Below are 17,482 nucleotides of genomic sequence, written 5' to 3' on the forward strand. Positions count from 1 at the left end.
GCCTCCAAAGCCTTCCAAAGGGCCAGGAGAGTGGAGGCCCACCTAATTTCTGGAGGGACAGTATTCCAGAGGATGGAAACTATGGCAGAGAAGGCTCTCTTCCTGGACTCTGCCAGTCAAAATTCTTTAAACGATGGGATCTGAAATATACTTTCTCTTTTTTACTGGGTGGGGCAGATTAATATAATGGGGGTAAGATGGTAACCCAACCCCATGCTATAACCAGCCCTTTGAAATAGACTAAAAAGCAAATGATCATCCAATGCAACTCACATAGTGAAGGGTTTACATGCACCATCTTGGTATCATTGACTACCAATTATTCTGAATAATATAACTGTTTTCTATACAGAAGAAAAATTGCAGTTTAAAAATTCATCTTGAACATTTTAAACGGTTTTCTCAAAATATTATATACCTGATTCTATACCTCACTCTCTCCCCCTCCCCTCCTCCCTCTCTAACACAAGTTATCTAAGGAAAATAAAGATAAACTTTGTGGATGAAGGGAGGAGGCAGAATTCATTTGGACGCCTCCTTGTTTTCTGGCATCTTCAGGGGCTGCTTGTATAATCCTCCAGGTATGGAACTCCCATGTAGTTCTAGTCAAAGCAGGGAAGGTGGAAGCTGAAATCCCAAAGTGTTTGCTACTTCAGAAAGAAAATTACACCAAATATCTAGCCTTAGGTGTCATGTGTAATACTTGGTTCGGCATTTTGCTTAGATTTGGCCATGGCCACCACATTTTGGGGAAAATCCTAGATAAAATTAAGCCTTGCAAACACACACAAATAAAACTACTGAAAGTTGGACAGAAGTATGAAAGATACTGAAAATACCTGGACTGAGTTTAAAACTGCCTTCTTTTGCTTTAAAAGAACTTGGTTTCACAATCATGTAAGTGCCTCCAAATGAGTATAAAGATGTCCTTACCAGCATGCAGGTAAGCTAAGTCGGGGTTCTCAATGTCAGGATGTAGTTCTTTCAAGTGATTGCGAAATTCCACTGGGATGTTGGTTCCATATTCACATTTGGGGCAGTTGTACATCTTTACGCCTTCATGTTTATCTGTGTGCAGGATATGCTTGCGGATATTTTCAGCACAGTTGGACCTAAAATACGTGTAGGGTGGGGATGGAATAATAAAGCCATATTATATATTCTTGATACGATACTGAATTGCAATATTGTTATAAAACATTAAGTTCACTACAATTCAGCTTATAATTTCCCTTTATACAACTGATACTGAAGTTCACCAATTTGTTTCAACGAAGTTTTACTATAATTGAAAATGCATTTGAACACACATACACATGTATATGCATATATGTATACATATAAACACACACATTGTTTTATACCTATGAAAGAATTCTAACTTACTCCCTTTTTCTGATATAAAAAATCACTAGGATAATAAAAAAAATTGAAGATCTGTTGAAAAATATTTAAAATAAGGAACACCAACTCCTTTCTAATGAATCTGTGTGGCAAGAATATTGTGCTATTGATTTTGTGAAACCACAAAAATAGCATGTACAGCAATATCCAGAATACATTTTAAAAAAACTGATTTTATGCTGCACTTTTTATTATGATTCTGCCAGTGTGAGCACAAGAGAGTTCGCAGTGACAAAGATGAAACAATGGCACTATACAGTACTTTAGAAAAATGGTACAAGATGCAAGGCCTTCTCTCTGTGGCATGGCCCAAAACTACTTCATCAACAAATTCAACAGGCTGATGAAGGAACAATCTTGTTCTCTTGCTCAGCACTTACTAGAGTATGCGCCTTCTCTTTGTTTGGGACACATGAGGCTTGCACTTAGGGGTTATTATGTAGCTAGAGGCATACCCCAGGTGTACGCATGTATGCTATATCTATATTTCATTTATGGTCTGTGTGGCCTTCAACACACACTAAAAATGTAGTGGGCCCCTCAAGGGAAGTAGTGCATCATTGTTAAAAGTCAACCAGCTGTAAGCATTTCCTGTGAAGAATCTGAATTTCATTAAACAAATGTTAAAAATATTAGCAAAATACTCACAAAGGCAAAAAACAGAAACCATAAACATAAGAAAAGGCTAGGAATTCTGGGAGTTGAAGTCCACAAGTCTTAAAGTTGGCAAGGTTGGAGATCCCTGCTATATAGTATATGACAAAAGACTTTCAAAAATATACCTACTATCTTTTTTACAATTAATAATGGACCGAAATAAGAATTTCACAGATGCTATTGAACCAGGATCCTCAGTAAGTTTATTGTCTTATAATAGTTTCTTTTAGTACATAGATCTAATTAGACAGAACTAAAAGAATCAACTGGAATAGAGTTCCTTTTTCAATTTAATTTATTCACTTCCTCAAGAGATAAGCACTCAAGTTCAAATGTTATTATGTAGGGCACATTGGCACTGTAAGTATAGTGATATCAAGCCTTTCAGAACACTTTTCAACATGTTCCTCAAAACATTATACCACAGTACCAGCATGAAAGATATCATGAAAGACCAAATCATTTGCACAACAGCCCATAGACCAGGTCTGTGTTGCCACAATCAGGTAGTAAACACATTTCTTTGCCTCCTAGATCACCATAGCATAAGTTAACAGAGTAACAGAGTTGGAAAGGACCAACCCGCTGAAACCCTCTACCATTTCAAACAAATGGTTGCCTAATCTCTCCTTAAAAACCTCCAGTGTTGGAGCAAGTTGTGCCATTAATTGTTTTAACTGTCATGAAAATTCTCCTTAGTTCTAGGTTGCTTCTCTCCTTGATTAGTTTCCATCCACTGCTTCTTGTCCTGCCTTCAGATGCTTTGGAGAATAGATTGATACCGTCTTCTTTGTGGCAGCCCCTAGATACTGGAACACTGCTAACCTGTCACCCCTAGTCCTTCTTTTCATTAAACTAGACGTACCCAATTCAGTGATGGGATTCAAAAACTTTTACTACTGATTCGGTGGGTGTGGCTTGGTGGGCGCGCTTTGCGCACGTGAACACACTTTGCATGCAAGCATGCCAAACATACACTCTGCGCAGGCACAGAGGCATTTGCGCAGGTGCAGAGGCATTTGTGCAGGTGCAGAGGCGTTCCAACTCACCTCCTGCAAGCCTGCACTCTCTCGGTCACTTCAGCAGCAGCCACACAGCACTCTTCTGTGCCGCGCAAAGCAGCTGCGCTTCAAAAGCAGAAGATAAAGGTGAGTATGGGAACCCGGGCAGGTGGGTGGGCCCAACAGCAGAGCGGCAGAGAGAACCAGTTTCGGTCTCTGCTGCTCATCACCCTAGCGGCTCTGCAGAACCAGGCCGAACCGGCAGCATAACACAACTGACCCAATTCCTGCAACTGTTCTTCATATGTTTTAGCCTCCAATCCCCTAATAATCTGTGTTGCTCTTCTTTGTTACCTTCAACAAATCCTGATTGCCTTCAACAAATCCTGATTGGATCCTAGATTTAAACCACAGTTACTTAAATCATCTGCCCACTTGCTATACTATTTTATACTGTTTAATATTTCAACAGATTCCAGCAAGCAGCCTGGAATGGGGTCAGGCAGAACCACCATTACCAGTTCCCAAATTTAGCTGTTCTACTTCACAAACCAGAGCTGTTAGAAAGTCAGGTAAGTTTCAAAGAGTTTCTCCACAGCTTTTCAAAATCTAAACAGAACCATCATCCCCTCAGCCTAATTTGATCCCTGATCTGCAAAAGACAGCATGCAATAATGACTCAATTTCCCCCCTAATAGTGATTAATCTATGATAAGGATATAGAGATAATTTTCTTTGCCTTGTCCTAACCTGGTCTATGTGATTAAACACCAGGAGAACTATTTGATCTTTTATAAAATCATGGATGCTAGGTGTTTATGTTTAAATTCATGTTATTTACTTACTTTTATAATTATGCATGTCATTATCTTTTTCTTCAGGAAATATATATTTTGGCCCTTTTAAAAAATTATTTCTCTTTCATGCTTATTATGTTTATATAGTTTTGGCTTAGGAAAGGTTAGTGGCTAGATTTTCCTATTTCCCCCATGAAGCTTGTTATCTTGTACCCACAGATCAGGGGTGGGCTCCTGCTGGTTCGCACTGGTTCTAGCAAACCCAGGGGTGGGATTCTCACAGTTCAGGTGAACCCCTAGCTCCGAAGATCAGCTGGGTCTGAACCGGTTCGCTCCGACAATCATGTGGGCCCACCCCCCCACCCCTGCACTACACTCACCTATATCTGCTCAGCTGATTTGTGTGGCACAGTGGATTGCCGCGCCTCAGCTGTTACCTCCCCAAAGTAACATTGATGGTAAGTAATTTCAAAAGTTGTACGTGTGCACGCAGGGAACCAGTTGTTACACCAGCAGCATCCCACCACTGAGTGAACCGGTAGTTCTGGCAATCAGCTGGCCCCCACCACCTACCCCTGAGCTATCGTCCTATATTTCTGTGTTTTTCACCTCAGCTGATTCCCACGGCACAGTGTATTTATTTATTTATTTGATTTATATTGCCGCCTATTCTCCCATGGTGACTCAAGGCGGCTTACACAATGTAAAATCCTATTTAAAAAACAACAACAATAAGAACTAACAAAAAGAATCAAATAAATTAGTAAAGTACAATAGAACAAAATTTGGGAAAACAAAAAACAAAACAAAAAACCCAACTCCCAACCCCCACTCCAACCACAGAGGATCACACTAGCCATTTGATGGGTTCCATCCCTCTCTGGGTTCCCCAGGTCCGCTGGCAAAACCAGGTCTTCAGTGCCTTTCAGAATAGTATTAATGAGGGGGCCATTCTAATCTCTGGGGGAATGATGTTCCAGAGAGACGGAGCCATCACAGGGAAGGCCCTTCTTCTAGATTCCACCAGGTGTATCTCCCTCAGGGGTGGGACCCGCAGCATTCCCTGCCTCCTCATTCTAATGGGTCGGGTAGATGTAACTGGCAAGAGATGTTTCCTCAGATAACCCGGACCAAGCCATGAAGGGCTTTAAAGGTGACAACCAGCACTTGAATTGCACCTGGAAGCAAACTGGCAACCAATGCAGCTCCTGCAGGAGAGGTGATACATGTGCACACTGGGGTCTGCATAAAACCATGCGGGCCGCTGCATTTTGCACCAACTGGAGCTTCCAGATGCTCTTCAAGGACAGTCCCATGTAGAGCGTGTTGCAATAATCAAGATGGGAAGTGACCAGGGCATGAGTGACTGTGAGTAAGGACCGCTGATCCAGGAAAGGGCGTAACCGGTGCACAACCTGCATTTGTGCAAAGGCCCTCCTGGCCACGACCGCCACCTGCTCTTCAAACAGGAGTCGTGAGTCCAGAAAAAACCCTAGATTATGCACAGGATCTGTTTGGGGTAGTGCCACCCCATCCAGACTAAAGGTGGTAATTCTCCCTGAACCAACAAACCCCAAACCCAGAGCCACTCTGTCTTGCAAGGGTTTAGTTTCAACCTGTTGCTCCCCATCCAGCCCCTAACAGCCTCCAGGCAAGAGGGAGAGGACACAGCAACACTTAACTCACCACGGGCTGATGCATACAGCTGAGTATCATCAGCATATTGGTGATATCTAAGTCCATGGTGACAGATGATCTCACCCAGCCGTTTCATATAAATGTTGAACAGGAGCAGAGAGAGTACCGTATATGCCGGCGTATAAGACGACCCGGCGTATAAGACGACCCCACAACATTTCCACTCAAAATATAGTTTGTTATATACTCGCCCCTCTTCCGCACGCCTTCCACTTTTGCACTTTTTTTTTTTAGGCACTTTTGTCTACCGTGGAAACAAATCCCGTGAAGCCGAAAGGAGCAGCCAGCCTTCTCCCAGCTCCCAAGGAAATGAGGCTCGCACCGCCCGGGCTCCGCTGAGGTATCCGGCTGGGGCTGTCAGGAGTTGTTACCGCTGGCGTGGCTCCGCGCGGCTCCAGTCCCGCGTTGCCTCGGGAAGGGAAAGGCAAAAAGGAAGAGCCGCGGCGGCGCTTTGCAATGGCAGCAGCGGCTCCTGGTTTTGCCTTTCCCTTCCCGAGGCAACGCGGGACTGGAGCCGCGCGGAGCCGCGCCAGCGGTAACAACTCCTGACAGCCCCAGCCGGATACCTCAGCGGAGCTCGGGCGGTGCGAGCCTCGTTTCCTTGGGAGCTGGGAGAAGGCTGGCTGCTCCTTTCGGCTTCACGGGATTCGTTTCCACGGTGCGCAAAAGTGCCTCAGCCGCGGGCAGCCGCAGTGCTTCCCAATTACTATTTGCCGGCGTATAAGACGACCCGGCATATAAGACGACCCCCCCAATTGGAGGCATCTTTTTCAGGGCAAAAAAGCCATCTTATACGCCGGCAAATACGGTACCAAGCCGTGAGGAACCCCGTAAGGCAGTGGGCGAGGGTTGGATCCCCTCTTATCAACACTGACTGAGAGCAGTCGCAAAGGAAGGAAGTGAACCAAGACAGCACAAGGCCTCCCACTCCCATCCCCCGAAGCCATCCCAGGAGAATCCCATGGTCAAAAGCCACTGAGAGGACAAGTAGAGCAAGAATGGATGCACTACCCCCATCCCGCTCCTACCAGAGATCATCTAAAAGTGCAACCAATGCTGTTTCTGTCCCAAATCCAGGCCTGAATCCTGACTGGTAGGGATCGAGATAATCTGTTTCACCCAGAAACCTCTGGAGCTGCTGCACGACCACCTTCTCAACAACCTTCCCCAAAAAGGGAAGATTGGAGACAGGTTGGAAATCAACCAACCGGGTGGAGTCCAGTGATGGCTTCTTAAGAAGAGGGCATACCATAGCCTCCTTAAAGTGCTGGGGCACCATCCCCTCCTGTAGAGAAACATTAATGTGGTGGATTGCTGTGCTTCAGCTGTTTTACCTGCCAGCGGTGCTCTAGAACAGGGGTCCTCAACCACCGGGCCGCGGACCGGTACCGGGCCGTGGAGCACCAAACCGAAGCCTGTCCTTCTCTCTGGGTCAGCTCTCTGTCGCTCTCTCGCTCCTCCACCAGCACAGGAAGAAACTGCTTCAAAGAAGCGGGGGGGCTTTTCCTGTCGCCGCAGCTTCCCCGAAGCGCCCGTTTCTCCCCACCCCACCCCGTCCGCCCGCCCGCCCGCAGTGCTCCGTTCTGCCTGCCTGCCTGCCTTCGTTAATGGTTGAATCGGAACAGCTTCGGCTGAGTAAAAGAGGCGAATAGTTATTATTCTCAGCCGAAGCTGCTCCCAAACAACCAGAAACTAAGGCAGGCAGGCAGGCAGGCAGAGCAGGACACTGTGGATTGAAGCGCGCGCGTGCGCGCGGCGGGAAGGTGGGAGTGGGGGTGAAACGGGCGCTTCGGAATAGCTGCGGCGACAGGAAAAGCCCCCGCTTCTTTGAAGCAGTTTCTTCCTTGGATGGTGGAGCAGCGGAGAGCGAAGCCTCCTTCTCTTCTCCCCCCCCCCCGGTCCTTGAAAAATTTTCTGCTTGAAACCGGTCCTGGTACAAAAAGGTTGGGGACCACTGCTCTAGAAGGTAAGATTTAGAGGCCAAAATTGGTGGTTTTCAAATTTTGCATGCTCACAGAACTGGTTGTTAAACCAGTTGCAGCCCACCACTGCCTCAGATATGGATGTTTGATGGGGCAGGGGATAAAAGCTGTGCAATGCAATCTTTTGTAGTTGCATTATAACACCACACATGAAGTATGTAAAGGTTTGTGCCTAGGTGGACCATAAATGCCCATGGCCTTAAAAATCCCTCAAAAGATCATTTGTGTGTCTTATTTTAAGAGAATCAGAGGATATAACACTAATAGTTTATGATAAACCTGACACTTGTATTCATTTTGAGCAATTAATCAGAAGTTCTTCTGTTTTTTCATAGTTTTTCATTTAAAAAAAATACCGATATCTTTATAGAGGAAAACAAAAAAAGACAATAAGAATATAAACTTAAGAGACATATTGACAAGCTGGAACAGATTCAGAGACCAGTGACAACTATGAGAAAGAAACTGAAATTGAAGTCCTCTAAGGAAGCATTGAATAAATTTGTAAACTTTTGCTCTAAAAAGATAAATGATGGATATGGTGACTGCACTATTCAAATACCTGAAAGGATGTCACATGGAAGACCAATACTCATCCCTTATCAATCCAAAAGTGCAGGTTATGTAAGAATAGATTAAAGTTATAGTATGGTAGATTCTGAGTAAATGTAAGAAAATCTTTCCATATGGTGCCAATTTGATAAGAGAATCAGTTACCCAGAGAAGTGGTGGATTTCCCTTCTTGTTATGCATTCAACCAGACACTGGACAGCTATTTGCCTGGGATGCTTTAATTTGGATTTGTCGGCTGAGCAGAGGGTTGGACTTGATGGCGTAAATGGCCCCTTCCAACTGTATGATTCTTTGATTTGTAGACAGCCTAAATATCAGCTTGCATTACAAATGCCATGCAATAAGAAATAGCTGCACATTTTCCTTGTGCGAGAATCTGTGGCTGTAACAGGTACTGAAAGCAAGCCTCCGTTTTAAAAACAAACCCACAAAAATACCTAGAAACATTGGTATTCATTTACTACCCCTCCTGATATCCCAATGTTTCATAAGGAAAATATGATTGGAATTAATATTGACAGTATTGGAGTTATGAGTGAGTGCACTGCAGTAACAATAGTTTCAGCTTTTTCACTTTTGAGCTTTGGAAGAATATTTTATGATCTATTTGTTATGATATACAGTATGTGTGACAGATGTCCAATGCTGGCTATTATAAAGTAGCAAAGTTCCCTATATCAGTACTTAAATACTTGAGAAAATTGTTCAGTTAGTGGGAAAAACGTGATAGGGTGCATGTCCAAATGGAAGCTTGGAAGAAGACATATTTAAATTCACTCTTTCTGCATGAGGGTTTTCCAGATATAAAAGAAAGACATTTTCATTATGAATGTAAACATGTAAGTAGTTAATTGTTCTATGGTAGCAAGCTAAAAAAATACTTTTGTAGACTTAAGGAAAAATGGAAGAAAGTGATCTTTGTTACCGTCCCACCAAAATGTAAATTGCATAAAATAAGAAAAATGCATTTATGACTTGATGATTAGAAAAACTGACTAATAGAAAGCTTTTGTAATTGTACTTATATTTGCTAGAAAGGAAATTGGAAGCTTTCTTTCTTTCTCTTTCATTCTCTCTCTCTCTCTCTCTCCCTTCCTTCCTACATTCTTTGTAAAACTTTTAATAAAATTTATTTTAGAAAAGAGATGGGAATATTCGTCTGTCCAGCTGTGCATGGTGGCTCAGCTCAGTACTAAAATAGACAGCATATAAAAACATGCTCCACAGACTTAAGTTTTACCTGGTACTATGTTTTGTGCTACTCAAGGTGGCATACATAAATGCTGCATTACTATATTTAATTGATACATGTATGTTAGAAAGTACAGGTATTTTACTACTGAGCAATTTCAATTGAGCAATTTCTGCTGAGTTATTTATAAAAATAATAAAAAGATGGGATACAAATAAATAAATAAAAATAAATCTGCACTGACTTGGAAAAGACCGAACAAGAAAAGTGAGATATGGTAAAATTTGAAATTTGTATTTCTATAAAGTCGGTAATGAGACTATGAAAGCAAAGTGGCTAAGAGGCTCTGGTAAGTAAGTATCCTGAAATGAATGCAATTCTTTATAAAAGAACTTTCTTTAGAACCAAATGGAAAGTTGGAAAGAAACAACTAAAGGACTCTTGTCGATCTATCTTTCAATATGATAGCTTTTTGAATACTGGGTCTCAGGGAAGAATTGGTCTCAGGGAAGAAATCTGATTGAAGACTGGATTTTTAAAAAAGGGCCAGATCAGGTTACAGGGGTGGAGATGATGTTGAAAATTATCTCAAGGCCTCCCAATATAAGATACAGTTGAAGAGGGCCTTGGAATATTGGTGACCATCCTGCTTTAAGCCCCTCCCTAATGTTCTTGGTCATGTGACGCACAGCAGAGCATGTACAAGCTGACTTGCATTTGTGAGTTTACATATAAATATGGTTACTGCTGAGAGGTTAGAAAATATTCTACAAAACATGTTCTGTTGTTTTTTAAATGCTTTTAAAGAATGTACATGATTCTAATATAAAATGGTCTTATTTAGGCTCTAACAACATTTATGAAAAAGTGGTCCAAAAAGGAAGAAAGTTAATGGTCTTTGAGGATTAAAATGTTTCCCTCCCGATAGCTGCTGAATAAAGTTCATCAGCATGACAGTAAGGTAATAACATTCTTAAGTAATAAATCAGAAAATAAATTTTACAGATCAAAATTAAGTCACTTACAAGGAATTGTTGAACAGAATTCTGAAGTTAAATAAATAAATATTTGTACTGTAAAGAACTGGCAGATCTAAATTTAATAGATTAGTTTTTTAATGCTCTGATAAAATCGCTCCCATATCAGGAGCCCATAGAATGAATCTCAACCAATCATCTTCCACAGAGGGAACAGAACAAGTAATTGAATATTTTAAATTAAATAAAATAAGTCCCCTGGAGTTGATGGTATTACTTCAACTGTTTATAAAAAAAATATCGGAACTAATTATCCATTATTTATATTCTGTTTAATTCAGCGCTGCAGGATAATCATATCCTTGATTCATAGCATTAGGTCTGGTTAGTTATGATCCCAAAGTCTAGCAGACAAAGAGTTAGTTGGATCCTATTGATCCATTGCACTTTTAAATCAAGATAAAAAGATTTTTTACACCTTGCTTGGCCAACAGTCTAAGTAAATTCACTGAAAATTCTATTAATCAGGATGGATTTGAATTCCTTAAGATAAACAAACAGCAGTTCCTATTACAAGAATTGTAACTTCAATTATTTTGTTTTAGAAAAAAAAAACCTCCTCTAAAGTCTTACTCCTTATTTTAATCCTAAACATTTTACGTAAAAAGAGACTAAAATGGTCTAATTCGCTTAAATGGATTTATATAGCTATTGAAAATTATTTTAAAATTGTAAAATGTTCACAGTAGACCTCAGACCTGTTTATGATTTAAAATTCTATTGGCCCCAGGGTGGGGAATAATTTAGAAACTCTCCTATTACATTTTCTTCTCTGTCAAATGATTTACATCATAACTATATCAGCGGCAGGCCTTTTTTTTTAGTGATTACATTAGATTCAAATTAGAATTAAAAAAGATTTCTCATTTTTTTCCCTATCATTTCAGAAGTGTACAAAATACGCTCATTAATTTAAATGTACAGATGGGAGTTATGAAAGGCCCTAGATTGTGCACACTGTAATGAGATGAAAAGAGACTCCTAACTTTGTTGGAACCAGTAAGGAAAGTAACACACCCTGAAGGCTACCTGTCAATCTTGGATGCAGATGGTACTTTTTTCAACGGACCTTTTATGTCACTTCCTTTAGCGGCTTTTCAAGCAGACATGGCTCCCTAGAGGGGAAATCCTGTTGATCGGCTGCTGGTGGAGTATCGAAAACAACAATACTCTCTCAATCACCTCTACTCTGAATGATTGTTTCCTGTAGCTATTGGACCTCTTTTTCACCATCTTGTGCAGTCAAGGCGGGGAGGGGAACCAAACAAAACCAAATGCTAAAATCTCCTGTTTCTGATTCTTTTGTTTCATTTCATGATTCATTTTCTGGATGCAAAATTTGATTCACCCAAGATATAAGGCAAATCTTTTATTTATTGTGATAGGTGAACTTCATTTGGAAAAAAAAAACAACAACAACAACCGAAAGGTGCTGTTTTTCCTCATCATTGATGTAAATTGACTTTGGGTTAGATAATAAATATTGGACCGTTATCTCATAAGAACTAGTCTCATTCTGTTTCTAAATAATGTAACTCTACTGTCTTCCAAGCCTGCAGAAAATAAATAACCAAGGACATTTTCTGCATACTCAGAAAAGTCTGTCAGCTTTCTAAATACTTCCCTTGAAAATAGCATAGTTCCACCATAATTTCTTGGAATGTGGCAGATCTCGCCTCCTCAGATCTCTTGTGCTTGCTGCCATTTTTAAATCTGGGACAGCACAGAGGCCATGAAGACAAATTAATGGGTCTCTTGGAGGGTAGCACAACTTTCCTTTAGGAGCACAAACTACTCTGGTCATAAAATAATAGAAAAGTACTTTTGCTGTTAGGGGAATGGTATATAGTATTAAGAACTATCAGTAATAACTGTTTGATTTTACCCATAATCTTCTAAATTAAAACCACATGGTTAATTCTTGCCTGAGATATCAGCCGCAAAACATTATGAAATACAGAAAAATAGGTATTATAAGTGGACATATGATAACATCTTCATCCGGCTTGGTTTTTGGTGCTAGGAAATGAAGGGAATTAGTGTTGCAAGATTTTCCTTCATTTGTAGAATTAATATTAGTCAAAAAAGCAGCATACTAGATTATGGAAGAGCCTGAGTAAACAAATACAACAAACAATGTAACAATATATTTTAAAGGTAAAGTTGCTTCAAACTCTTAATTAATTAAATTAATAAAAAGAGGGAAATTCTATTTCTGTTTTCAGAACTTTATGGGCTGTATTGTCCAAGTCATTAAGTATGATGCCCATTTAAGTTTTATTTCAAAACTGTAAGCTAACGAGCAAATCAAGTTTAACAGTAATCAGTAGAATATGCCTTGACATAATTTAGAGCAGGGTTAAAACAAGCTGGGGAATTCTGGGAATTATACTCTTAAGGTTGTCAAATTTGAAAAACACTGTTTTAGAGTATTAGAAGGAAAGTAGACACCTGTGATTGATTGGGTCATCGTTTCCAAGATGTTTCTTTCCCTAAACAGAGAAACAAAATGACCATATGCAGGCAAAACAATCAATGAGAGTGGGAACAACTTCTAACTTCCTGTCAGCTTTCCCACTGAGTTTCCTTGTTGGAAACTGGCGGGGAGCCGAGCTCTGAATGAACATGATTTTGAACTACGTAAATGACAATACCTCCAATGGCACGAAAAAGATCAAAATGCTGCTTCACTTGCTCTTTATTTCCAACACTTGTTTGATGATAGCTCCACTTTAGCAGTGACAAAAAAACACCCAACAACCCAGGTCTAGAAGGTCTTTGGAGATTCTCAATCATTCAGGTCACAATTGTCTCAAAGGTGCTTTTTCTAAAGGCAACTGGACTGCTCACTTCTCACCCAAGAAGCTTCATCAGTTGTGATGGTGAGGGGAAGAAAGGATAGGTACTGAAAGGTCTAGAAGGTCTGAAATATTTTCTTCTTTCTATCTTTTGAAAGGTTTATACTGTACTCAGTTTCTGGAATTCTGAGAGAAGTTAGTTGTAGGAGCAAGAATGAGGAAAATATCTCAGGTTTTTTGCTCTCAGTTACTGCACCTACCTGGTTAGGTAAGAAAAAAGGGGGCAGTAAGGATACCCTAGTGTGTTGCTTACAGCAAAATTAGCTCAACTGGAGACAAACTGGAAGAGAACTGCCCCTTATGGTAAATTATGCAGCATTTCTTTGTTGCCATCCTTATATAAAAACGTGATAACTTGGGGAAATGCATCAATATAAAATATGGTATGGAACTGACCAAATAAATCAGGAGGTGCAAACCTTTTTAGGCTGAAGACAAGTTATGAGCCACATCCCCCAAAGTGGGCAAAACTGGGGCAAAGAAATAGAGATAGTATAACATGAATTTAATTTAATGCAATCTGTATTACAGATAAGTACAATTAAGTGGAAATAATTGTACATAACTGAAATGCTTATCCTATGATTATTTAATAGCTCCATCACCACTCCTATGATATTAAGGATGCAGTCTGGTGTTAGGGTTCCAAGTAACACCCGCGATCCAAGTAAGACTCTGAGGCCAGCAGTTCCTCAAAGTTCCATTTTATTAGAGATGTCATATTGGAACATCTGGGAAAACCTGAATCCGAAAGCCCCCGGGTTTTCCCCACCCAAAGGAAAGTCAAAGTTCCTTCCCCTGCACCCACATGTCCACTACATGGTCCAATCAATCCACTGTCCCAACTGGAGATGTTCCCAGGTCACACCTCTCTAGGTGCAGGCTGAACGTCCTTGATTCCCAGAGAAAAGAATGTTGTTATGGCTATATATCTCCACCAACTCCATGCAACCCCCTTCCCATTTTCCCATGGCACTAAACATGGCAGCCCTGAAGATCCCAAGAAAAAGCCCCTCCAGGGCTGACACTGGTGTCAGTTTGAAAACACTTTAGAGCAGGGGTCTCCAACTTTGTCAACTTTAAGCCTGGAGGACTTCAACTGTTAAAGTCCTCCAGGCTTAAAGTTGACAAGGTTGGAGACCCCTGCTTTAGAGTCTATGCTCAAGGTTTATGCTGGTGCTTTTTGGTTACCATTCAAAAGCAACCAATTTCAGACAGGTTACTATTATCCCGGACAGCTGGCAATTTTTTTCACCAGTGAGTAAGTCAGAAAGATTTCAATTATTTTCAGATGTGAATCTCTGGGACCTGGGAAAGGATGAGAAATGAGTTCTTACTGGATAAAAGAACAAGAAAGAGAGACAATTCTCTAATCCAGCAGAGTTGGTTTCATCGTGTTTAATCTCTCACAAAGCATTAATATGTAGCAAAGAAAAGAGAAGTAAAATATTAAATGAGATTTCAAAGTATCATTTTTCACTTTTGCTCTTTGAAATATTCCCCTGCCTTTCATTACAAGCTCCTTCTCTCCCCTTTGTCTTTGGCCAGAGATATTCCAAGATGACTGGCATATCAAATCCACCAACAATAATTGTGTCCCAGAGATTTTCTCCTTACAGGTCTATAAATGTTCTACAAGTCCAATAGCTATTCTGTCCCTTCTAGAGAAGGATACGGAGAGAAAAACCTGAGAATGAACATGAATAGAACAGAAGCACTGAATAGTAAAGACAGAGACTACTGAATTTATTTAATACTCCCTCTCTGTTTCACAAAAATGGCTTGGGTAATCTTTTGAAAAATAATAACTGGGTTCATTTCAGAGTCTGCACAATGCTCCTCTTTGTCCCTTGTAAGTCTCTCAAATGTCTTATTTTAAAGGAATATATAGTACTCCCGGAAGACATTTTCCCATTTCTATTCTCTTCAACTCCTGTGAGCCCTTGTTCGGTGTGATAAGGCAATCTCCTTCGGGATCTGAGCTGTGTAGTTTCGCACCACGAGTGACAAGGACTCGACTTGAATAACTGCTGTGCGCAGGTTGTAATTATGTCAGCTGGAGTGTTGAACAAGGGGACTGATTAATGGGAACCCCAGCCCAGGCACCATCCCTATCAAAACCTTCGTGCAGGCCAAGCAAGTGGGGATGGGTTAAAGCAGAAAGACAAAACATGCTGTATTGTCCATGATAGATGAATTGCTCCAACAGTCTTCAGGCAGATGTTCCAGGACAGTATAATATACAATTACTCTGCCTTATCACCTTCCAAGGGACAATAAAGCTTCCTCCTTCTATAGCTCATGTGAGTGAAGGCAAAATTAGTTTTACTTTTACAACACTGACTCACTTATCATGTTGCCTTGATTGTGCTTTTACAGCTAAAGAAAACATATATTCCACTTTTAAACTAAAAAAAGACCCTTTTAATACAGAAACCAGACAACTCCTTGGAAACTATTTTGCCTCACAGTGGTAGAATTCTGGGGTTCTAAAGAATACATGACTATCACTGAAAGAGCAGGTCTGTTAACGTGCCATTTTGGGAGAACTGAATCATATTTTGTTAAAACTGAATTAGTCACCCAAAATTGTCTTTGGACCCATAAACGCTGTTTAGAATCCCCGGCTAAAAGAAGTTGCATTTGCTAACCACAATTATTGCTGCATTAAGTGATATTGAACAAGCATCTTCTGAGAACTACTCAAACAGAAGAAACAGAAAGACATATAGACAGACAAGACAAAATAATGTTTCACAGCTAAACATTGTTTAAAAGAAACACTGACCCTATAACTTGAAATAGTTCTCCAAAATTCAAACAAGGCTTTAAGACAGGTTTGAGCCAAAATGATTTTTGAAATTGAGTCCCAAGGTATGTGAGCAAATTTTCCAACAATTCCTCAAGGACAGGATGCTCCCCTAGCAGTGGCAGTTCCATATGACAGAAAAAAGTCATCATGATGACTTCCCCAGGGATTTTATTGAAAAGTAGAAGCCAGGGAGACAGTAAACTACTGCAGAGATAATTGGGCAATAAGAGACTACATTCATAGACCTTCTCTGTATTAAACATTACCCGAAAGCATTTATTTATATCCCTTTATTTTTTTATAAATAACTGAAGGTCTGTCTGTCTGTCTGTCTGTCTGTCTGTCTATCGGTATCTCTCCCTCCCTCCCTCCCTCCCTCCCTCTCTCTATCTATCTCATCATCCATCCATCCATCTATCTACAATTTTAAATAGTCCATAAACAGATTATTATTCTATTTTTATCTCACCTATTTATATTTGGTCAATTTAAGACAGCTAACATATCTAATACCTCTGCTTCCTATTTTCCACATTACAATAATTGTGTCAGGTAGGTTTTAGTTATTTCTTTTTATTTTATTTATTAAATTTGTTTGCAGCCCATCTTGTCACAGGGAGACTCTGGTTGCTACCAGGAACCTCTTAAAATAAACTATCTCTACATCCTGTCATTCTTTTTAGGCATCACTAATCATTTAATCATGTGGTCTTCTGTGTTAATTCAACAAAATGTTGTGTTGTCTGTGCCAGCAATCTTTACTGGATAGTAGTGATCATTCAGCAGACATATACTTATTGCTGTTAACAATGCTACATGATAGATAGATAGATAGATAGATAGATAGATAGATAGATAGATAGATAGATAGATAGATAGATAGATACATACATACATACAGAAAAATTAAGGTACACTAGACTAGACAAATCTAAGGGTCTCCAAACCGCAGTCTGTGGAGTGGCACCAGTCTACGGCATGCCAGAAACCGGTCTGCGCAACCAAGCAAAGCCCCATCCACTGAATCAGGCAGCGCACAAAACCATGCCCCCACTAGTCCGCTGAAAAACCTCTCTCCATGGAACCGGTCCCTGGTGCCCAAAAGGTTGGGACTGCTGGTCTAATCCATATACAAAGAAAAGTTTTCTGATGCTGCAAATTGTGAAACTTTCAAAACATCTAAAAAGTGATGTTGTTGCTAAAAAAAAAATAGCTGTAGAATACTGGTTGTCCAACTGTCAGCTGTGAAGACTAAAGAACCTAAATAATCTGCCTGGAGAAATAAAAATGTACAGGTGGGAGATCCTTTTTAGTAAGTCACAGTTTATTTTCTAGTACTTCCTGGCACTATATGAATTAACATCTCTAGGTTTTGATAGCAAAAAGATTACTTCCTCTGAGGGTTTCTACTAAGCTGCAGGACTTTTAGCTTCATGTTAGATCCATGTGCTCATGGCAGGGAAAGGCTACA

General features: G+C 40.4%; 1 protein-coding gene across 1 annotated transcript in view; it reads right to left on the reverse strand.

Moving 5' to 3' along the window:
- ZNF407 (zinc finger protein 407) overlaps positions 1–17,482 on the reverse strand; it is a 374,450-nt gene that overhangs the window by 91,751 nt on the left and 265,217 nt on the right. The window contains exon 8 of the mRNA XM_026669912.2: positions 934–1,112. Within this exon, the coding sequence (XP_026525697.2) occupies positions 934–1,112 (179 nt within the window). The remainder of the gene's footprint in view (positions 1–933; positions 1,113–17,482) is intronic.

The sequence above is a fragment of the Notechis scutatus genome, chromosome 3 (genome assembly GCF_049901735.1).
Source record: "Notechis scutatus isolate UNSWTSFEM ecotype Mainland chromosome 3, rNotScu1.2, whole genome shotgun sequence".
Classification (NCBI taxonomy): Eukaryota; Metazoa; Chordata; class Lepidosauria; order Squamata; family Elapidae; genus Notechis; species Notechis scutatus.